This window comes from Carassius auratus, chromosome 34 (assembly GCF_003368295.1).
Source record: "Carassius auratus strain Wakin chromosome 34, ASM336829v1, whole genome shotgun sequence".
Lineage (NCBI taxonomy): Eukaryota > Metazoa > Chordata > Actinopteri > Cypriniformes > Cyprinidae > Carassius > Carassius auratus.
The window spans coordinates 3,415,844-3,439,771 of NC_039276.1; the positions used below are offsets into that span (position 1 = coordinate 3,415,844).

At 35.9% G+C, this 23,928-nt stretch overlaps 1 protein-coding gene across 11 annotated transcripts in view; it reads left to right on the top strand.

The window, feature by feature from the left end:
- The window catches only part of tns1b (tensin 1b), a 198,548-nt gene that overhangs the window by 125,108 nt on the left and 49,512 nt on the right, over positions 1-23,928 (top strand). For 10 of the 11 annotated variants that reach the window (XM_026217512.1, XM_026217513.1, XM_026217520.1 and 7 more), the window contains 7 exons: positions 7,740-7,781; positions 14,775-14,824; positions 18,683-18,854; positions 19,033-19,083; positions 19,182-19,304; positions 21,799-21,863; positions 22,268-22,351. In XM_026217512.1, the coding sequence (XP_026073297.1) occupies positions 7,740-7,781; positions 14,775-14,824; positions 18,683-18,854; positions 19,033-19,083; positions 19,182-19,304; positions 21,799-21,863; positions 22,268-22,351 (587 nt within the window). Of the gene's footprint in view, positions 1-7,739; positions 7,782-12,276; positions 12,527-14,774; positions 14,825-18,682; positions 18,855-19,032; positions 19,084-19,181; positions 19,305-21,798; positions 21,864-22,267; positions 22,352-23,928 lie in introns of those variants that run through there. The other variant, XM_026217519.1, reaches the window with a different exon arrangement.

Sequence of the window (23,928 nt, forward strand, 5' to 3'; positions counted from 1 at the left end):
GCCCTGCGCTGTTTGAGGACCAATCTGATCTACATCGTCGCTGTTCTGTAAGCAGTTGAACTAAGATCAGTGACTAAATGTCTAAGCACTCTGAACATAGAACAGCAATTTTTCCCGTCATTAGTCGGACAAACACATGGTACATTTGACAAAATGCCTTTTTTAACTGTGTGGTTTTAGGAATTTTCATTGGGATATAAATCTGGCCCACAGAAATGCACATGAAAGCTTTTAATAACGCCCTTTATACCTGTTGCATACAAATTATGGTGAAAAGTAGTGATTTAGGACAAATGATCATCTGAATTCCAGTGGGCAAATAAAGGCACAAACTGAGCTCCTCAGAGTGAAATGTAAAACTAAAACTTAACCCGCATGGAGCCGAAATAAAACCGAAGGACACAGGGAGCCTTGTTCTAAATGAAGAGTAACTGCAGCAAAACAGGCCGAGTATTTCAGTATCTCAGCTGAGGGAAGGATCCTGACTCACTGAATCAACGTAGACACCCTCAACTCCACTGGGCTCCAGACAAACTGATGTGATTCCCCACCCCTGCCCTACAACTGTAGATGTGATTACTGTGGATACAGTAAATCACAAACACTTTCGCTGTCTTCACTGTCACTTTCTTCTGACTGTAAAGGTGACGTATAACCTGTCTGAAAAACCAAAGCCAGTTTTGGAACATACAGTAGTGCATGGTTTTTAGTTGGACAGTAACTGGTAAACCATCTTAAATCAGCAACATATCCTCTTCCAGCTGGTCATACCAGGTTATTTTGGTCAAGATACTGGTCAAAGTTAGTCAAAAAGGTTTTTGGAACATGTTAGGTAGTCACCTATCTAGCAACCATCTTTGGGATTAGTATTTTAAGACTGCCAAGGTTAATGCACTAAGTAATGCATTGTGTGCAACATTTAATGATCAATGCAGTCAAGTTGCAAAGTTTTGTAGGGCTGCACAATTATGACAAAAATCATAATTGTTGATTATTCCTTTGAAATTGTAATTGCTATTATTAATTACAATTATCACAATTTGTTTGATTCAACTGCATGCCATATTTTTACATGAAAATTAACGAGCTGAAAACACACTAACTGAAAAACTTTTAGTGCTTTTCTGTAGTTTTAAGCCTCAAATGTCAACTATACATCAGATTGGTTTCTTCATTAAATGATAAATAAAAAGTAAACATATCAATGACATTTTAAAAAGCAATGGAAAAACCCTTAAGATAACATCTAGAAAAAAAAAAAAAAAAAACATAAGCGTGCAGAATAACATGAGTGGACGTTGAACGATTAATTGCCACTTTGAACCATTTCGTAATTGTGGCAATCCATAATTGGAATTGCGATTAGAAATTGGATTAAATACTATGCATCTAAAACTAACTGTCTTTTGACATGGCTAATCTAATTTAATTTAAGTTTCATTTAGTATAGTTTAGCTAAACTAAAGCTTGGTTCCATCATAAAAATGTAACACATTTAACAAATAATTAAACAAATCTTTTTTTTTTTTTGCATGGCTGAAATGGACTTCTGTAAATGTAATTTTTTTCCAGTTTTAATTTAGTTTGCACTTACATTTTTGCTAATGATAAAACTGCTAAATTAGAATAGATGTCTGAAAGTCAAGGAAACAATCTTAGACTTGCAAGAAACCCGCTATCACAGCTACCAGAAACTAGAAACTAAATTGCATGTAAATAGTAAACCTATGTAATGCTAGCATTTGTTCTGTAGTTGTATACTTATAAACAGCTCTGTAAATCTCTGTAAATGTGCTAAACAGGTTTCATGATGATGCGAAAACTGAATTTGCTAAACTTAAAAGTGGCTTTTTAATACTAACTGTGTAAATCTCTCTAAGTGCCACCATCTTTGTGTGCGTCAGCGTTTGAATTGAGGGTTTCCACGTTTCCAAACTGAAAGTGCATCTTTTACTCTCTTCTCATTTGGAAATTCAGCCTTTCCCAGCTAGATGCAGCACAGCATTACTGCAATTTAAAAAGTGAACTCACAATCTCTTCTGATGATATAGAATCAGTGTAGCAGATGACACTCGCTTTGGAAATGTTGACCGGCCTGTGTGGATCTAGATTTAGGATAGAAATATTAATTATGAAAATAGTGCATTCATGGTTTCACATAAGTACCGTCTGGATTTATTTTAGCAACATGCCATTTTAAAAGAAGGCTTACTCAATTTGTGCCTTCCTGCTAGGAAACTCCCTGCGTTTTTTCTTCCTGCAGTATTTACTTAAGTGGGCTATAATTTGCGTTCTGTGAATGGGTTCATGCGAGTGGTATGATCATTTGATGAGCCGTGTCAGTCTGGACCAAATCGAGTCAGTTACACATGAGTTTCTCTTTCTCTTTGATCAATTTGAGCACTGGTCGGTGCACAGATCTACCCCTGCAATCCTGTCAGGCGGCCCTTATTAGTCCTGCTGACTAAAACACGCCTCACTATTCTGTGGCTTCTACTTAATGCTATTTAAGGCTGGAAAACAACCCAAACCTTAAGTTTTCAAACACTGTTACATAGCATCGATTAAGAATTGATTTCATTATAATTGAGTTGGAATTAGAATGGGCCACACCCACAGGAAGTTAAACTTATTGAATTACAGTTCTGTTGGCTTAGTTTCAGGAAGAGTTGAAATTGAAGAGTGTATTGCGAGAGCCACCCAGACATTTATTGTGAAACAACAGGATGAAACTGACCTCACCCGACACACTCTGTACAAGATTATTGTCCAGTAAGCTCCAGTGTGACTGCTGGAGATGAAAAAGATCAGTTCTTGTTAACATTTTAAGAAGCAGTCTAAACCACATAAGCCTGAAGGAAGTCTTGCTGAGCATGTAAGACCAGAGCATTGACTTTACTTTGGCAATAGTAGCCTGACGATTAAAAATCTTTGCTGCTGATGTACAAACGTTGCAGCTTTTATCCAAGATTGTGGTGACTCAAGATATGGTGGGTTGCTCAATCAAAATATTGCTCACCATCGTTACTATGGTGCAATAATCTTAACCCAGTATTCTGGGAAACCATTTCTGCAGTTAATACTATAGTAAGCCGCAGTCATTCTAGTTTAGATTATTTTTTTTATATTAAGTTTTACTATTATTCTATTTTCAGTTATTTAAATTTTTTTCATTAATAGGTTTGTATTATTTTTGTGCTGTGCAGCGTCTTTACACACAGACAACTGTGACATCATCTACCTCTGTAAATCAATACAATTTAAATTCAAGTCTCGAACACTTCGATGCACTTTTATTGGAACAAATACGTTCGCTTCGAACTGGAAGTGCCCTGGGTCTACTTCGCAGGGCACTTAAAGGTCCCGTTATTCAAGCTTTTTTGAAGCTTTGATTGTGTTTACAGTGTACAATATAACATGTGTTCACGTTTCACGTGTAAAAAAACACAGTATTTTTCACACAATTCACCTATCTGTATACCGCTGTTTTCACTGTCATAAAAACGGGCTGATGACTTCCTTGTTCTATAAAGTCCCTCCTTCAGAAATACGTAACGAGTTCTGATTGTGCCAGCGGTACCTGTGTTGTGATTCGACAGCAGCTGAGCGCGCACTGCCCTCCTGCTAACGTGATTGGGCTAGAACACACGTGCTTTACTTGTAATCACAGATGTACTTAAAATCACAGGAGCGTTTTTACTGACGAGATACGCATGAAAATCGCATTTGTTTTTTTGCACAACCCTAACATCTAGTTAACAAAGCTAAACAGCGTTGCCCTTTTGTTTAATAAGTTACAGAAACTGTTAAACGCACCAACTTAAATAATAAAATACACTTACTAGTTGTGGTCCATAAACAACGCATTCTCCAGACAAAGAGGGAACTGCTCCATCTTTCAGGAATAATCTTTGTGCAAATCCGGCATTAAATTGATTGACATTGAGGAAGTTGTCCTCATCAAGCTGTCCGCAGCAAAATGTGCTGCACATAGTTTTACATGTGGATTATAATTTTAATAATAGAGTTAAACATAAATTGTAACTATTAATCTCCAAGTACAGCATCCCTGGGAAGCCCAAACAAAGATGATTGGACTCCGAGATGAAAATAACAGCGTTTCAATGACATGTGACAAACACAAACGCAGCTCTTCTTCTCCGGAGGAGTGCAACAAGGCCACGCCCCCTTTTTGTGTATTCATGTGGGTGGAGGTTAGTCAAAAAACTGTTTTAGTGACGTCATTACTGCAGGAAGTAGAGGGCTATAGTCCTAACGGGTCGTTTTTTGTAGGCGAATTCTGTTAAATAAAATATCTCGCTTGGCATTGAACTTTGAGCTTTAGCATTTTACAGATATTATTAATACTCTAACAAGAACATTACACACTAACTAAAGTTTAAAACATGGGATCACGAAGGAGGGGACCTTTAAGTTCAAATAGAACAAGTCTGAAGCACTAAGAGAAACATTCAAAATGTGTAGAGCAGTGGGCCGCGAGGACTGGAATTGGGATCCACTGCACTAAAGGGTGCAGTTTATTGATGTTTAGTGGTGAGTGATTGCATTGTGAGTTGTTTACGTTTACCACTTATAATTAATATTAATATAGCTTTTTTTTTCAGTTATGTGCGTTTTTATTTAGTTTTATTATTTCATTTTTACATATTTTATATCTTTTATTTTATTGTTTCTTTTTTGTTTAGTCTGTTTTTGTATTTATTTTTTGACAATGTTTTAATCTAGGTTTTTATTAATGATAACACTGCTGAATAAGAATAGATCTAAAAAGTCAAGTTTGAAAGTCTTTCGTAGTCTTTCGCAAAAAGGGCGGCAGAAATACTGGTGTCTTTGATGCAATGCAAAGTTCTCTCGAAAGTACCTTCACATGATATTAGTCTCAGATCTTTTCCGTTTCACATCTACTTCTGGCCTATCCTGAAAAAAAAGAAGAGTCTAAGATGAAAGAAAGATGGAAGTAAACACAAAAAGACAGAGAAAGCTGTGGAGGAGAAGCGGAGTGCCGCTGAAGCGATGGGAGAGAGTGTGTCAGATTTTGCAAAATGTGTTAAGGTATAACATTTGTAGCAGTGAAGAAGTAAAAGACTGATCTGCACACGGTTCTCAGCTGATCTGAAGCTTTTGAATCTTTACATTCAAATCCCAGTATGCTGACGTATCAAAATCCCATTTATACCAGACGTGGCTAAAACTAGATTGCTGAGGAGAGGTTATCCATGAAATTGTTTTACCTGTGAATCTGCATGTTGGCTTTGTTTGTGTGTTATAAACTTCTTCTGAAATCTCTGCTTTCCCTCAGATGTGGTTGTAAAGACTGTTGTATGGGACTTCTTGGCAAAGGAGACAGATAACCGAGATAGCTGACCTAGACGATGACCTTTCTGCTCTGTGTTGTTCCGCCAGCGGTTGTATTGCATCTAATGCACTGACGTCTGTGTGTGACCGATGAGAACCATAATGGGTTTGGTGGTGGTCATGCTAAATGGACAGAACAAGGCTCTCAGAAGTACGCAGAAAGTTGATGTTGCCAAGCGTTCTCACTTGGTGTCGGCGGAGCGGATGCGCTCTAGTTAGCGGTCGAGCCTCAGCTCTGGGAGGCTGTTTTGGGGGCTGCAGTAGTGCAAACTCTACAGCTGGGGTATAATTTCCCTCTAGCTTTATTAGTCTTGGAAGACAGACTTTGCGAGGATTCTTTTTTCCTCAGGAATTGAGACAGACATGTAGGGTCTCTTGCGGAGCACCGAGATTTGGTGATTCACATTACATCATTGACCACTCAGACCTCAAAATCCTGAGGTTTCGCCTTTCAGCGGAGGCTGTTTTGAATCTCCTTTGGGTTTTGAACAATTCCCAGGATTCCAGTTACAACTTTTTATATGCACTATATCAAAAAAACACAGAATTGTGTTTTTTTTTTTTTTTTTTACCTCAAATAAATAATGCTTTTATATGCACTGCTAGTCCAAAATTTCTGTATTGCTTTTCGTTATTCGTTATGTGTCTTGGCTTCTCAACACATTAAAACAAGCCTGGTACAATATAAACAACAAATACTTTACACAACAACCCGAATAAAAGTCAAATAAAATATCAAATAAATAAGGCTCAACATTTCACTTTAACATGCACATGCATACATTTCCACATATACATGTCTACATAAATATTAATATTCATATCTCAGCATTTAAAATTCTAACTGCAGTTGGCACAAATGATATCTGATACATATTTTTGGTTGCCCGAAACATCGCCCTGATGGCAACAACTGGCTAAGGAATAATTAAGAGTTTTCAAGGTTTGAAAGAAGTCTTACTGTATATGCTAACCAAGGCTATATTTATTTGATATAAAAAGTAACATTTTAAAGTAATATTACAATATCATATATTGCAATGTCATATATTTAATATTATAGTTTTCTATTTTAAAATGTAATTTATTCCTGTGATTTATATATTTTTTTAATATATTTATCTTATACACAGTATGATATATATGCTTATACACACACACACACACACACACACACACACATACACACATATATATGTATATATATATATATATATATATATATATATATATATATATATATATATATATATATATATATATATATATATATATATATATATATATATAGCCTATGTGTTTGTTTAAATTAGAGTACATTTACATAAATGTATTATAATAGCTTAGTATAAATATATACTTACTTTATATATACTACATCTACAGTTATATACATATATAGTTTTCAAATGATTCCCTGGATGCTGTTCACTTCTTTTATATGCATTATATCTCCTGTTTCTTCAACCTTGCCATCGAGTTTAGTGGTAAAGAACCGCAGAGTTGCCTGATACTGGAAAAGTAAAGCGGGGCATGGTAATCTCAAAGCTGTCTTGCCATGTCTTGCCATGTCTTGCTGTCTCCTCATGGTGATTTCTTGTGTTCTTGTGCCATCTCAGACTTACATGGGTATTCTGAGGCTGGCCAGACTTCGGCTGGCCAATGACATCATGGATTCCTGGGGCCCAGAAGCTTCATAAATAAATGCCTTTCTCTAGCTCTGAGTTGACGGGAGAATAAACGGTGCTAAACTTCTGTATATGGTGCTTCTCGGCCACCAGGCAGAATCACAGTATTGCTGGAGCGGTGTGCTCTTGTCTAAATATTTACCTAGGCTGTTTAGTGATGCACCTACACACTGGACCCTGCCCATGTCTTCTCTTTCACACTCTTTCAAACTTTGGTGCTGTTTGATCAGTGTTTGAAATAATTACGTAACCAATAGTGTATACATTGCATTTACATTTATGCATTTGGCAGATGATTGTATCCATATATCAGTTCATGCACTTTCACTTTCTGGGAATTGATCCCATGACCTTGGTTTTGGTAGCAACATACTCTGTTTACTTTTGATTGCTCGTTGAGTTATGATTCATTTATTTGCCTTTATATAACATTTATTCAAAACAATTACTATTATAGTGATTTTTAATGCACTTTTTGGATTTTAAAAGATGCATCAGTACATTAGTGAGTCAGTTTTCACAGCAGTTCAGTTAGTTTTTAATTTAGAAAACAAACTTTCCTTCAGACATATAATGTGGAGGGGTGTCAGAAAAGCAGATTTCCTGAAGCCGTTTCAGTCATTTGTGCTTGTCAGTGTATTAACTGCTTTCTTTCTTATGTTTCATTAATCACAGGCCCCCAGCAATGACCTCCCACTGAAGCATATGGAGACAACAGTGAGTATCTCCAACCATCTTTTACAACTTTATTGACTTTATTGATTAAGTGCATGCATGTTTTCTTAACAGTTTTGGTGGTGGCATTTTTTTAAATAAATGCATGTTTAATATTATTCCAGTATATAGTTTACATTGTATTACAAAGACATTTTGTTATATTATTTTTAGTTTTATAAAATGTTTTATTTTTATTTTTTATTGAATTTTATTTCGTTTTCAGAATTGTTAAAATAATGTTATTTTTAAAATAAAAACAATTTATTTTATTCTATAATAAAATAGAAATCTTTTTATTTTATACATTTTAATACTAATTACAAACACACACACACAGAGAGAGAGAGACATTTATTAAACATTTACTAAACATTTATTATATGTATAGTTTATATATATAGTTTTAATAAAAAGAAATACATTTTATTTTTAATTGTTTTATTTTATAATTTATTTAGTACAAATATTTTATGCTTGTGTATTTGTATATAATATTGGCATTTATTTAGTGTGTGTGTGTGTGTGTGTGTATATATATATATATATATATATAATTTTGAGAACTCTATTTGCTTCAAAGTAGATTTCACCCACAAACTTTTCCTTTCTGTTCCCATCTTAAAAGCGAGCATTGACAAGCTTGTTGGGTCATGTTATGTTTCCAACTTTATAAGTACAACAGCCAAATGTCAAATGTTTGAAGTGTTGGCATTTGTTATGTCAGTGTGATCACAGTATGAAGTCGTTACTGACATTGCTGCAGAAATTACGGCTTTAAGATGTAAATATTTAAGTCTTTAGCGGACTGCTTTGCAGCTTCTGTAGTCTAAACTTCACCAGTCTAAACCTCACGGAGTGCTGAAGTTCAAATTATTGGTTGGATTAGCTAAACACAGCCTTACTGGGGCTAGAATGACCGCCCAGTGCATGCTTTAAAGGGACAGTACGCTTAAAACCAAAATTCAGTCATTTACTCATTCACCCTCAAGTTGTTCCAAACCTGTATGAGTTTTTTTTTTCTTTCGCTTAACATAAAAGAAGATATTTCGAAGAATGTTGGTCATCAAACAGCTGCCGGTAGCCATTGGCTTCCATAGTATGTTTGCACCAACTCAAGGGTGAATAAATGATGACAGAATGTTCATTTTTGGGTGAACTATCCCTTGAACTGATTAGCAGAGGAAGAGATGTCGTAGCTCGAGCATGTGTGTTCACTTGTGTCGTCTCCACCCTCTCAGTAGCCCCTCCATCCACCCCGTTCCTCATCCCCCTCATGCCAGACGCAGCTGTGGATGACTATGCCTTGATCCACATAAAATTCCTGCTTTCATTTGGAGCCGTCCATATGAGCATGAATATGTTCAGAGATTTAGGGACAGAGAAACAGACTCTAATAATCCCCCTGAAACATAATTAAATCTTTTTATTGATACAATATTGAGCTGGAGCATAGCCGATGGAAATGCTGTAAAAAACAAAGCCCTGCATGTACCCAGGGTTGTAAGAACCATCAGAGAAGTGTTATAAACTCATCAACTTGGCAAATTTACCATTTTTGAGTAACCCAACAGTTAGCTGCTTTGCTGGTAATTCTGTGTCATTTAGAGTAAAGTTACTGCTTGAAGTATTTGTCCATTTGACAACCAGTTGGTAGAGGATGATTTTTTTTTAAATGGCTATTTCATGTGATCTGCTACAAATAATTTTTCTGCACCTTGGGCAAGCCTTTTTTTTTTTTTTGACTTGAAACTAAATAAACAATAACCAAGGCAACATTTATCATTTACATTTAAAGTACGAATATATATATATATATATATATATATATATATATATATATATATATATATATATATATATATATATATATATATATATATATAAACTATAATGGTTGCTATAAGCAGATAGTTTTTCTGGTGTTTTCACGAAAAAGTATAGTTATGGTATAGTATTCCACTTATTAGCAGCTAGATGCATAATAAGTCGAAATATGTAATAAATGAAATGTGTAAGATGTTTGGGATGTGTTAAACTCTGTGAATGACTGTGTAACTTTGTGATATGGTTTAAGTTGGAACTTTGCTTAATTTCCTCTTTAAATGTACTTTGTCACGGTTCAAACGCATCATCCACGCAGCTTATTCAGTGTAATGATTCACTTACAGATCAGCATAGAATATTTGAAAAATATTATTGGATTACTTAGCTTGAGAAAGGAAGTAACATTTTACAAATCAGGATTTGTTTTGTGCAAAACCGACAGACCACTATTTAATAATAATAATAAAAATAATAATAATAAGTTGATTAATTAATTAAAATAAATAATAATAGCATAGTATTTTAATATGATAACTAACTTTTTTGTTTTTCAGTTGTAGTTTCATTTACAAGTAGACGTCTTTGACTATTGCATTGCATTTAGCTTTTATTTTTTCTTTGTTTCTTTAAATGGCATGTCCATAGTATTTTAATATGGAAAGTATTGTTTCTATGGACCCTGCATGTTTTTTTTTTTTTTATACTCTGTGTATCTGTTTTTTTTTAAAATACAATGCGATACAATGCTGATTGTTGTTGCTTGGAGTCATTTTCGGTGGTTAATGTGCCATGTCACAAAATTAAAAGCGAGTCCCTGTTGGCCCAGTTTTGGAAACCTTTTAGTTACTGTTAATATTGCATTCATGATTGATTGGACTGATCTAGTATTTACCAAAAAACTTTAAACATAACATGATTGCCCAGTTTGCATTAATAATTATTTCAGACTTCAGGCTCCTGATGACAAATAAATGTTGCTGTGAACGAAAATATCTTGAGTTTATCATTCATCATTCTATAATTATTCTTGGCATTGTGCATTTCTGTAAACAATCCAAAATGTAGTTCTCTTGATGTTTTGAATAATGTATGCTTGCAGCTGTGTTCAGGCAGTATTACTCATTCTTGAGGCATCATGGGAGACGTGCACCACCCTCACCTCAAGGGTCTCTCATGCTCAGTTAGTTGTGGTTCTGCTGACGTCTTTGACTCACAATAACAAACCCTTTGTATGTGAAGATCAGTTTGTCATATGACTTCCTGTGTCATGTTTTTTTATTTTTATAACTTCCACAACATTATGATGTCAAACATATATTATCCCATTAACATATGACTGCCCACATTTACACGTCAACAACACCTATTCAAGTTTCAGAATTTGTTCCATCCAGCAACAGTGAGGCAATATGGAGGAAGCTGGACATATTATATTATTTATAAACAGCAGAACTTATTGTTCTGAACTTTACAGCAGAAACAGGTTGAACTCTGCCTCCTCAGAAGAATATCAACACCTAATTCTGGAGCCCACCCACTGATTTGCACATGACATAGTAGGGAAATAACATAAGTGGCACAAAACTGAATCGAGCAACACAGCAATAAACATGCCGTTGAAGATCGCAAAATATTTTACAGTGGCTGGTTGTGAAAGAACACATTCATTGCATAACATTCCTTTGGATTCAAATATTAGGAATGCGTGATTGAACTTTATTTTTAATGAAGTTTCAGCTCACACGAGTAAAACATTGAGTGTTTGTTTGCTTCACTTCACCGCGGATTCCTTTGTAAACAAGACAGGTTGACGCTGGATTTGCAGAGAAACAGATTAAAAAGCAATGCTGTGTGTCTATTTTGGATCCCACAGGAATGGCGCGGTACGCTTATGCGAGTAAAACATATTTGTATTGTGTCACTATTGCTTTGTTTGAGATCGCTTCATAATGTTTACATGTCTAACCAAAGTCACAGAAGGCTCCAACTGAAGGATGTTTGGTTAGTTTATTATGCAAAACTATTATCCAATCATAACAGTGGGCATTTACTTCCAAAGCCCTCAATGCGGCACGCCCATAAAAAAAAGAGCGTTTTCAAAACCAGGGTAGAAAATAGACTATTACTTATTGATTTAGATGTTTTTGAATGTAAAAACCATGCAAACGTCATAAGTGGACCTCAGACCACAGTATAAAATAATAATAATAATAATAAAAATAAAAAAATAAAAAGTTCATGACCCCTTTAAAGATATGACAGCAAAAGTACACAGCTTGCTTTAAGGTCAGCAAGAGGACGGAAAATGCTCATGAAAAACAAAAGTCAGCTATTTTTAGCATCCTAAGTGGACCTCAGGGATAAAAACTATGTGTAAACCAAGAAAGAAGTATGGTTTGACCAAAAGAAAACCATATACGTTTATATTCTAGAGGAAAGTGAGGTGAGGTGACAGAACTGTGAATAGTTGAAGCTGTGAGGTCGGGATGATCATCTCCTACAGTCAGCTGCTGAGTGTGTGACCTGGAGGCAGAGCAAAGGCTAGACCGAAGATCCATACAAATGCGGGTGGCAGCAGCACACACATGCACAGCATGGGAAAGAGGGAGGGGAGATGTGCCGGGGAAAAAGGAGGGGCCAGAGAAGGAGGCGGGAGGGAACAAAACAAGGGAAAGAGTTACTCTGCGAGTGAGAGTAGGAAGAAAGCTGCGGTCCGCTCAAGTTTGACGCCAGGCATGTGGCATCCTCGGCACAGCACGGAACCAAAATAGAGCCGGGAACGTGGGGCGCGCTTCAGGAAAAGAGGACTGGAAGAAGAAGGGAAGTGTTAATTCTTACCCATGAATCCCAGCAGCTCTCTACGGAGGCGTTTGTCCTCCCTTCGCGATGCTTGGAGGTGGAGTACAGGTTACCTGTTCAAGGTAGGCCTTCGAGTTTCCAGCAAACTTTCGCTCTTTTCCGGATTGTAGGTCTTGAAGGCAGCTTTTTCCTAAAAGCTCTCCATTGCTTTTTTTCCCTGCGCTCTCTGATTGTTAATTTGTCTGGCCCGCTCGAAAGCAGCGTTTCCAGCTGGTTTTGATCAAGCCTTGCTGAGACCCCCTCCAACCCTCCACCCACCCTTTCTTGGCTGTCCTTCTGGGGGTCGCAATTATTGGCTGATTAAGGGAATGTTTTTGGAGCCGGGCACCAAGTGGCAAGAGATGGAAGGTGGACCCTGCAGATGGATAGAGAGGGTTTGCAATGCCAGGGTGTTTTACTCAAGTGTGTCACAATGGCTTTCTCAGGCTATAAGTGAGTGACTTTGGCAAGCTCTCTTAGTATGGCTTATTTGTATTTCCTTGTGTTTTATGATTGTTCATAATGGCCTGGCCCAGTAATCTATACACACAGACGTCTGTTACACTACAACATGTGTTAATGGTCTTTTATAGTCTGTTCATTAAAAGCTTGATTGTCCTCTAAATACTATACATGCAAACAACATTGTAGTAGATTTTGCAGATTTTTTGGAAATGAGGATTGTTTAGGAAACTAATGCTGTGGGAACATTTTATTTTAATTAATGCTCTTTAAAGGGACAGATCATCCAACAATAAAAATCCCTTTACTCGCCCTCATGTCGTTTCAAACCCATATGACTTCCCACGGTCAGTGTTGCAATTTCCAGAAAAGGAAAAGTCATGGAAATTAGGTGATGTGTGTACAATTTGATGGCTACTGTTTTGTTTTGGTTTTTGGATTGTGACAAGTCCGACACAGCAGCATTGACCAATGGCATGAGTTTGGGGTGGGACTATCTGTTTGCTAACCAATGGCAAATTGGCTCAGGAAACTGTTTGAAAACAGTCATTTTGCTATGCCATTGCCTTTTTAAAATGTATTTATTTATTTATTAAAAAACTAAATTCCAGATTGGTTTTGTTTGACGGTATGTTCTTGATCATTTATATAGTACATTTATTTTTATGCACTGCTTTAAAATGTTTCTTTTGTTAGCTATCACTCATTAAGCATTTCCCAGTTCCATGCAAATTCCCCGGATTCAAACCTCAGTATGTTGTTTTCTTAAGGGACACATTTGACCTTGACGTTTTCCCATCATTTCATTTCCTTTAAGTTGTTCTATACTTTTCTAAGACTGCTACATACAGTATGGGAAACCACATGCAAAGTCCAAACAGTTTCTAGAAAAGGCCCCAGCACTGTTTGTAATTATACGTTGGATTCTGGGTTTTCTTAGTAAGCATTGTTCCTTTTTAGTCATGTCAGTTATGCACTAGTATGTCATTTAGACGGTGAGCGTAAACCACACACATTTTAAGACTTATCCTTCTTTTGTGGGACCATTAACATTTGAACTTTTCTTAGTTAAGTATCTAAATGTCATTTTACAAGTAAAAAGTGTATTTTCTGTACCATTACTGGCACCAAACCAAGTATAGTGCAGAAATTACACACCTTTCAGCATCTCCTGTGTGAAATCCATATAATTTCATTACCTCACTTACATTCTCAATGTTAGATACAGACCTACACGCTGTATCAACATAGTTTTACATGGATAAACACAAACCAGAAGTATCTGTCCAAACAAATGACATTTTCATTGGTGTAATCATCAGAACAGCCTGAGCTCTGGAGATGAACAGTAAACCTCACCTGTGCATAATTGGTTTACGGTCAATTTTAAACCGGAAACAGGCTAAAAAACATCTGGAGATCATTATTAGTGATAGACCACTTATCAGCCGGGCTGAATAATTGGACATTATTTGGTAATTTTGAGATGATCTCCATTAGATGAATAGAAGGTTTTAAGATTAAAGGTTAAGTTTTGAGAATCTTCCATTGATAGAATGTTCCGATATTGTCTTGCACTGATATTTACACACACACACACACACACACACACACACACACACACATATATATATATACACACATTTACGCTGCATAGACATTGTGTGTGTTGCACTGTGTGCTCATTCTCATACATACATACATAACTGATAGAAAACAATGGGAAATTGGCTCTGATGACCTAAAACGTTGCCTCTGTTTGTTTGTTTTTTGACTGATGTTTCCTTCAGGAAGTGTAAATCTAGTTCACACACTGGCTTTCCTCAACTACATTGTCATGATCTTAACTAGAGTTTTCTTTTCTTTTAGGGCTCAACCAAATCCTCCAAGAGCATGGAGTCTCGACACAGACCATCCAGGTAAGATATGTCTTCATCTTCATCAGAAATCAGTTCAGTCAACATGTGTTCCTACAGTGTGCACTGCTGTAGTGAACATCCCAAGGGATCTTCATAGCATTCCGAAATCCAGCGCCGGTTGACATTTGACTCTTCTTGGATCATTCTCACATTCTTTATTGCAGTTTGAGTACGACGAATAAACACACTTTAAAGCATCTATACAATCTCGAGGGATAAGTAATGATGTCCTAATAGGGCTTCTCGCCCACATACAGTATATTAGATAAATAATGCCACTTTATCTTGAGTGAAAGTTTTCCATAGATACAGGGAGCAACTGAGGCACTGGAAAAGAAATCTCGTTACCGTATTTAAGCATCCGTTAAATTAGGAAAATGAAGAATATATCGAAATGAATAGGCTTTTTAGAGAGAAAAGCAATCGATAAAAATTTGTTTTTATCAACCAATAGATGGTGACACTTTTGTAAGTTTACAACTTTTTAAAAGGATTGTTTGTGTGTGTGTGTGTGTATATATATATTTAGGGCTGTCGAAAATAGTGTGTTAACGACGTTAATTAGTTATTTGTTGTTAATTACGTCAAATTTTTTAACGCATTTCACGCATGCGCAGTGTGACAAATTATTCAGGTCAGGAAAGTCTCGTCGATCTCTGAATTCTCAAGATAGTAAAAAACAGCGGCGAACGACGCGAAATACATTCGTGCCAAGCTCGATAAACAGAGACGACTTTGGTAGTTGATACGCTGGAGCTTCTTCCTGTTTATAGCGTCCTGTGTTTCACAATTCGCATGCGCAGAACGCATACATGCAATGCAGCGAAAATTACAGCTGTTTGGGAAAGCATATGCATTTTTACTTGGTTTTACTGGCACTTGAAGCCTTCAGAATGTGAAAATATCGATCCTAAAGAATTGTGGCAGAGCAAATGAACACCTCCCAAAAACAAGAGTTCCCAGAGTGCAGAGGGCACATGTTTGTGTTTCTGAGTTCATTCTTTCGAGTTTCTCTATGCATAATTTCATAGATATGTGGCTATATTTAACCACTGGTTCACCTAAAACTCTTACACTATCTGTAGTTAAATGGCATGGTTTGAGATAGTGCTCAGGTAAATTTGATCTAAGTAAATTTTAAACTTTTGAAATTCAGAAAAAAAGAACCAGATATTGATGAATCAATACATGAAAATTATGTATCGGTGTCCTGTTATTTATCGTTTGGTATGCATTTCAGAAAAAAAAAAATGGTTAGGATTCAGGTGTAATTGCAAATAGTGATTAATCCTGATTAATCCATTGAAAATTCTGATTAATTTGATTAAAAATTTTAATCATTTGACAGCCCTAATATATATATTATATCTGATTTTCCCTATGTAAATGAATGAGTGGTAATCTGGATTTGTTTGTGTCATTGTATGCAATGGTAATCATTTGTACCTCATTATTTATGGAAATTAAACTAAAGCAGTTGATATAGTACGTAAAAATGTTGCATTGGCTATTATTGGTGACTTCCACACAATTCAAAGGTATTTAATCTCATTGATTGTTTAGATTATACAAATATTTCCTTTTTATTTGGACATCAAATGGATGCGAACCAAAAGATAAGAGCAATCAAAACAGCTGAAAGATTCATCTCATGTTATATAACACTGGAGTTTATCTCTGATCCATTCTGATGGTCTTATGTCTCTCAGCTGTTGGGTGTGTTCATGCCAGGCTGTGAGAAGACGGTTTTGTGAAATTCATTACTACAAATAGTTCCCATTTCAGCAACCATGGGGAATTTTTGCTTTTTATTTTCATGGGCTGCTATTTTATTTCTCTATTGGTTTGAGAAACTCTCTGTTTGGACACAATCTTGAAAAGAGATACTATGCAACCCTTTGATTTTCTGCCAAAAAGCACATTCCTGTTTTCACTGGTAGATGTAGTTTGTGCAGTACTAGATAATGTAATTCAGTTCTGGAGATGAATTGCACCTTTTTTTTCCTTCTTTTTTTTTTTTTTTTTTTTTTTGCATGTGCTATCTGTGTTGTTTTAGCTACCATTCAACTCAGGAATTATGCAAATCAGGTAACAGTGCAAACATGCCCACAGAGTCTATGAAATGCATTTTAAACATAACCACCTAAAAATCCACAGGCCTAAAATCATCTACTCCTTTTCCATTATTGAATCATCACTTAATGAATAACTACTTCTAATTATAGTATAAAAGTAATATACAAAAAGACTTAATTTACATTAAGTGCTCTTTCAGGGCATTTATAACCTGATATGGGTGGTTATTGAATAAGGTTATTGTTTGTTTAAAAGTGAATGAATGCACAAACCTTATGGGCTTTCAAAAGGATTGTGGGAACAGGGGAAATCGTTTACATTAAAGGATTGTTCAGGGATTATTACACCTTGTATTTTGTACATGCTGAGATCAGCCAGAATCTCCTGAGAGTTGTGCAATGTTGTACTTGTTTTTCCAAACACTGTGGTGTAAGTACAATATTCATATGTCATATACCACTCACAATAATGCGTTATTTACATTTATTTCTCCAAAATGCACTGAATGCAAACTGCTTTTCGATTAAAATCAGCTGTAGAGAGATATACATAATTAACTGTGGTTGCAATGACCATAAAACATGACAAAATCCAGATTTTCAAGGCTAAACATGCACCTCAACTATAGTATAACTAAGTTCAAAACCGTTGGCCCAGATTTGAATGCTGTCTTCCAAAACATAGTAAGCTGCCTTAATTTGTGCTCCCTAGATAGGGAGTTGGCTTCTAAGGCAGAATCGTATACAGATAGCTCTGCTCACTATTGTATACAGTAAGCAAGCTCGTGATTTCAGTAAAGCTTGGTGGTAGCATGTTGCAAAAATAACAAAGTGAAACTAACTGTAAGAATATATAGGATATTGTACTGAATGAATATATAAATAAAATAATCAAAACATAAATAGTTACAGCAACAACAACAACAACAATAATAAAATATATAAATGAAATAATATCAAATATTAAGTATACATTATTAAAATTTTATTTATTTATATACATTTTTGTGAATATAATATTATGATATATATATATATATATATATATATATATATATAGAGAGAGAGAGAGAGAGAGAGAGAGAGAGAGAGAGAGAGAGAGAGAGATGGAGAGAATGCAACATTTATTTACACACAAATATTAATTACTATGGTTTGAATTCATATAAATAATAAATATAAACATGATACAAACTGTAATATTGACACACACACACACACACACACACACAAAACACACAGTTTTAATTTCAGGAGCACACTAAAATGCTGCCTACTTAGTAATCTCACTAGGTTTTGGAACAAAGCCCCAGATTTAAAGATGGCTGCACTTCTCTGATTGCCTTGAAATCCAGACCTGAGGAGAGAGTGAGGTCACAGATGGGGGGCCTGATTGTGGTTACATCCTTGGCAGGCTTACGCCTCACCAGTGACCAAATTGTTTTCTTTGGTCTGCCCTGCTGCACACAGGGAATGCAGGATATTTTCATATCTCTGTTGTTTATCTCTGCGATCAATCTTTCCCCACTATATTTTATTCAAGCCATACCGAACATCAGATATGCGTTTAATAGACTGTTCAGCGCTGACATGTTTGAGGTGAGGCATTCTTCTGAAAAAACCTTGACTTCGTGATGTCATGTGCTGTGAGACACAAGACTTGCTTGTGCTTGTGCGTATGTTGTGAGTTGAGAATTGCTTTCGATGCACACCAAGGCTTGTAGACCTAAAATTGTAAATGCTTAAGTTCTCTAACCATTCTGTGATTTTCTGGCTTGTGCAGGAGCTTGAGTCTGATCCAGGACATGGGGGAAAACTATGAGGTGGACCTGGTGTACATCACAGAGCGCATCATTTCTGTGAGCTTCCCCAGTAATGTAGAAGAGCTGAGCTACAGCGCTAACATAAAGGAGGTCGCCACCATGCTACGCTCCAAACATGGTGACAACTACTTGGTGAGGCCTCACCACTCCAGCTTCGAGTACTAATATAAGTGTTTTAGTAGTTGCAGTACAATTACAGATTTTGAAAAAGGTTCAATAATAGTGAAAACATTTTATTTTGATTCACATTTATTTATTTTATTATATAGCAACTAAATTACTTTATGAACTAAACATACCATTTTTACAGCTCTTCAACCTCAGTGAAAAGCGATGTGATATCTCCAAGCTGAATCCAAAAGTAAGAAGTATTTACTTAAGATAATATTTACATGATCTAACATGGAGCTATTTGTTCCTTTGTTCTTACTCGCACTCCGCTGTGTTTGTTTGCATAAGGTGCTGGATTTTGGCTGGCCGGACCATCACGCTCCAGCCCTGGATAAGATCTGTAGCATCTGCAAAGCCATGGACACTTGGATGAACGCTGACAGTCACAATGTGGTGGTCTTACACAATAAGGTACTGTTCCACTTGTGCTTTTTTCTCTTTTTTTTTTGGTAACACTAGCAACAAACAATACAATGTCACACAGTATGTGAAAAAAAACGAGTGAGAGGGTCTTTAAAACATTATAAGTGCACTAATGATTTGAAGCCTGCTCCAAAAATGTATTCAGCAGACAATCCCATAATGCATCGAGCCACCTAAGGTCATAAATATATAAATGAAAATGCCTTGTTGATGTCTCTGGAGAATGGACAGACTGGGTAAAGATGATAGAAAGGCTACAGTAACTCAAATAACCACTCGTTACAACCAAGGTATGCAGAATACCATCTCTGAACACACAACATATCGAACCCTGAAGCAGATGGGCTTCAGCAGCAGAAGACCACACCGGTTGCTGCTTCTGTCAGCTAAGAACAGGAAACAGAGGCTACAATTCACACAGGCTCAACAAAATTGTACAATAGAAGTTTGGAAAAACGTTGCCTGGTCTGATGAGTCTTGATTTCTGCTGTGACATTCAGAAGGTAGAGTCAGAATTTGGCGTAAAGAACATGAAAGCGTGGATCCATCCTGCCTTGTCTCAATGGTTCAGGCTGCTGGTGGTGGTGTAATGGTGTTGGGGATATATTCTTGGCACACACTACTAGCAAGGTGTACCTAATTAAGTGGCCAGTGTGTATGTGTGTATTAGATTAGCAGCATGCTAACTCATTTGAAATCATTTGTGATTTGAGGCTCTTGAGGTTTTATTAGAATTTAGATTTTCCCTTTGTAAGCACTAGTGTATAGGGCTGCTCACTAGGTTTTGAAACAGAGCCGTAGTCTGATGTTTGCCTGATAGTTTTTCCATATGCACATTATAGTTACTGTAAATAGCAGCCATAGTGGTTTGTCAGTAGATGGCGTTCTCAGTCAGCTCTTCATAAACCTGGGGTAGTGTGGGGTCATTAAAGGTCATGGTGGTCTGAACAGTGTGATATATGATGGAACAGCAATGTTTTTTTTTATACAAGATATCATCACTGATTCTCCTTATAAAGTTATTGCTAGGCCATTGTTTTGCAAGCCTTTGCCCTGACCCTGTCTTGAGGTTCCAGCAAATCTGTTCATTGGAACGTATCCTTCTGATCTGGTTAAGTCACATAGCTGGTTACCACTTACAAACATTAAAATGATGACAGTGTATTTTGTAGTTAGATTGTAAAATGTTTCTTGTTGTTTTTGAGGATAGCTGTTCTGTTAAAGTGCCTCGCTAATGAAAGGGATTCTGTCTGTGAGTATAAACGTAAAAACAACAGCCTCTTGTGGAGTTTGTGGGTTATCAACAACGGCTGTGTCTCAATGGGTCACATTTTTCTCCCGATATGGGTCTAGTGCTTTCATAAATCGCTGTATTCCTGTTTGATTTCAAACTGACCTGACCCTTACCACACCCTGAAGATGCATCTTATCCACTACTAGTGCTTTGAGAGCCTAAGAAGTGCAGTGCTGCTAAAGGAGGTTGTGATTTGGATTTATAAAGGGCCTGAAATGTCTTAAACATGAATTTGCTGCCTTTTTAGCAGAAACCATAAACACTACATTGTTATGGCAACGTGTGTTCTTTGTAACAGTGGAAACACAAGGCGATGGCTTGATGGTGGAAATGTTCACTCATTCAGAAAAAACATAACCGTGTGATTAACATGACTCTTAACTATACATTAAATAGTTTGTTTTAAGTTCTTTGCTTATTTGATGCATCATACAATTTTGGTTATTAATGCTATAAAATACGTTTGAACTCTGGAACAGTGACATATTATGTAGTATTATAGCATTTATTAATGCTTTGGGATTTATTTTTATATATTTCATTTACATTTACAATACATTGTAGTTATTTTTAGAAATTTTGTTGTGTGTTTCGTTAGACAGACTTAAACTATTTTGATTTTATTATTATTTTTATTACAGTTTTAGTATGTGTTGGCAACTAATTAAACATGCTTGTTTTTTATTTATACAGTTTATTTTATTACATTTTATTTAATTATTTTAAAATAATATTTTTTATAGTTTTAGTTAATAATAATACTAGCTAATGATAATTTACAATTTTATGGTGTGATATAAATAATATAAATTATATTTCTTTTTATATTTTTATTGTATTGTAATGTATCACACATACAGATTTTTGTAATTCAATGTTTTGAGTGGCAAACTCTAGTTTTTACCAAAAAGCATCTCATAATTTATAAATTTTTTATGTTTGAGGTACTGTTTTCCCAAAATAAGATGATGCCACTATTAGATAGTTTTACAAATAACTAACTGGGGGAAAAAGTAATTAGTACAGTAAAATATATAAATTAACATGTATTAAAACTTTATTCTATACATGCTGTTTTTTATGTTAGAAGTTCACTTAAATATTCCATGTATGTTTACACACATATAATGGAGACATGAAATAATGCATTACATTCATTGATAATCACATCTTCCTCTCTTCCTGCAGGGAAACCGAGGTCGAACAGGGGTAGTTGTGGCTGCATACATGCATTACAGCAACATATCAGCGAGGTAAGACGTGTAGACGCATACTGTCTGTCTTTATTGAATTAAAGATGCTCCTCTGAGCACTTATTATGGGAAGATCTTAATCCCGCATCACAAGACCGGCCACACGTTAGGTAACACATGAGCAGGGGGCGGCATGAAAAACAACTGCCAAATCGCATCATTTTACAAAGGCGGATTTGTCTCAAGACTCAAATTAAGTGCTGATCAAATTCATCCCTGATGCAAAAAGTGCATTCATGCTATTTTTATGGCCAAAAGCTTCCAGTAAATTCAAGAAGCACATTTAAATACTTTTACTGGAAAACAAGACAAAAATGCTTATTATGAATATGACTCTTTTTATTTTTAGTAATGAAGAAAATGACCCATGCGTTTTCAATAATGCGTTTCATTTTCCTCTGCAGTGCAGACCAGGCCCTGGACAGGTTTGCCATGAAGCGATTTTATGAAGATAAAGTGCTTCCTGTGGGTCAGCCCTCCCAGAGAAGGTCAGTGGTGCTTTGTTTTCCTCATCTGACACCTTATCTTTGTGCTTTATGAGTTTGACCCTCATTGTGAGCGTTCGGCTTCAGCCATTGTTCAAATTTACGAGTTTCACCCTCCTGATAACACTTCTCCAAACATGCAAACAGTATTTGTGTAGTTTTGCTAGGTTAAGTTAGGTTCTGTGTTGTTTAACTAACTGTACCCTATGTCAGTGTGTCCTTAAAAGCACAAATACCTGATGTTACATAATCCCTCCAAGTTTTCTAAGCACCTCTTGTCAGATCTAGCCGTATTACCACCATAATTGTACATGCATATTACATATCTCTCACTACAACTGGTCTCAGATCAGATGTGCTCAGAGTATTGCTGCAGTTGCAGCTCAGCTCAATGCAATGGCCAGTACTGGGATAAATAGTACAATTTTAATGGTAACATTGTTTTTTTTGGTGTACAAAAAAAAAGACATTTTTAGTAAGTAGTAAATTTATATATCTATATACACTATGATTCAAATGTTTGGGTTCAGTGTGAAATTAATACTTTTACAAGGGCACTTTAAATTGATCAAACATTATAGCAGACATTAGTTACACATTTTTTCTATTTTTAAACAAATGCTTTTCTTTTGAACCTACCATTCATCAAAGAATCCTAAAATATGCATCACACTTTTTTACTAAAATGTATATAATATATGCGCTTTAATATATATTTTAAAATATATTATATATAAATGTACTGTACAGTGGAGTTGAAAAACAAGACGAAACTTGATAGTTTTATTATTTTTGTACATTGTAATGTTACAAATCCAGAGTTGCTGATGAAAGTGTACATATGCTTTGTGCTTCAGTACACGCCTCTACACACACCCGTTTATGCCTCTTAAGGGAACACTTGGCCACGGATGTGCTGCTTTTACAGAATCAAGCATTCCCTCTGTATATGGAAGGACTGGCACTTCAGGCTTCATTAAAACTAGATTTCATTGGGGCACATACTTGCGCTCCCTTTATGGAAAATGGAAAGGCAGAGTCATGGTAAGAGCTTTGCTCCAGGAGGAAAGTAGCAGCTTATGATTTCTGCTCTTCTGGAATAGAGAGGCCCTGGAACAACTGAATGTTCATGGGAAACCAGGCCTTGGGCGCTCGTCCAGAAAGATGCAGAAGCACTGATCACTGTCGCTCTCTAGGGACACGACCTCAACGTTCAAGAAGAAAAATGCTTTTTCCTGTTTATAAAACCTAACATCTGTGCCAAGGGTTTGAAATCACAGCAGATGAAACCGTCTCATGACCCTAAATGGTCTTCACAACATTTTATAGATAGATAAATGTCATTTAATTCAAACTTTCGTGAAAGTTTTTTACACGCTTAGCAAGATTATACTGTACAGCAGGTGCATCTGTGTTTCCTAAATGGGTGTTAGCAAATTGAAACTTATTGCAAAGTTTTATTATATTATTTAATATTATTATATTTATAGCATATTTAGAAATTAACATTGACCTAGATTAATAAATGCTGTCAAAGTATTGTTAATTCCTGCATTAATGCTAATGTCTCAATGAACTGT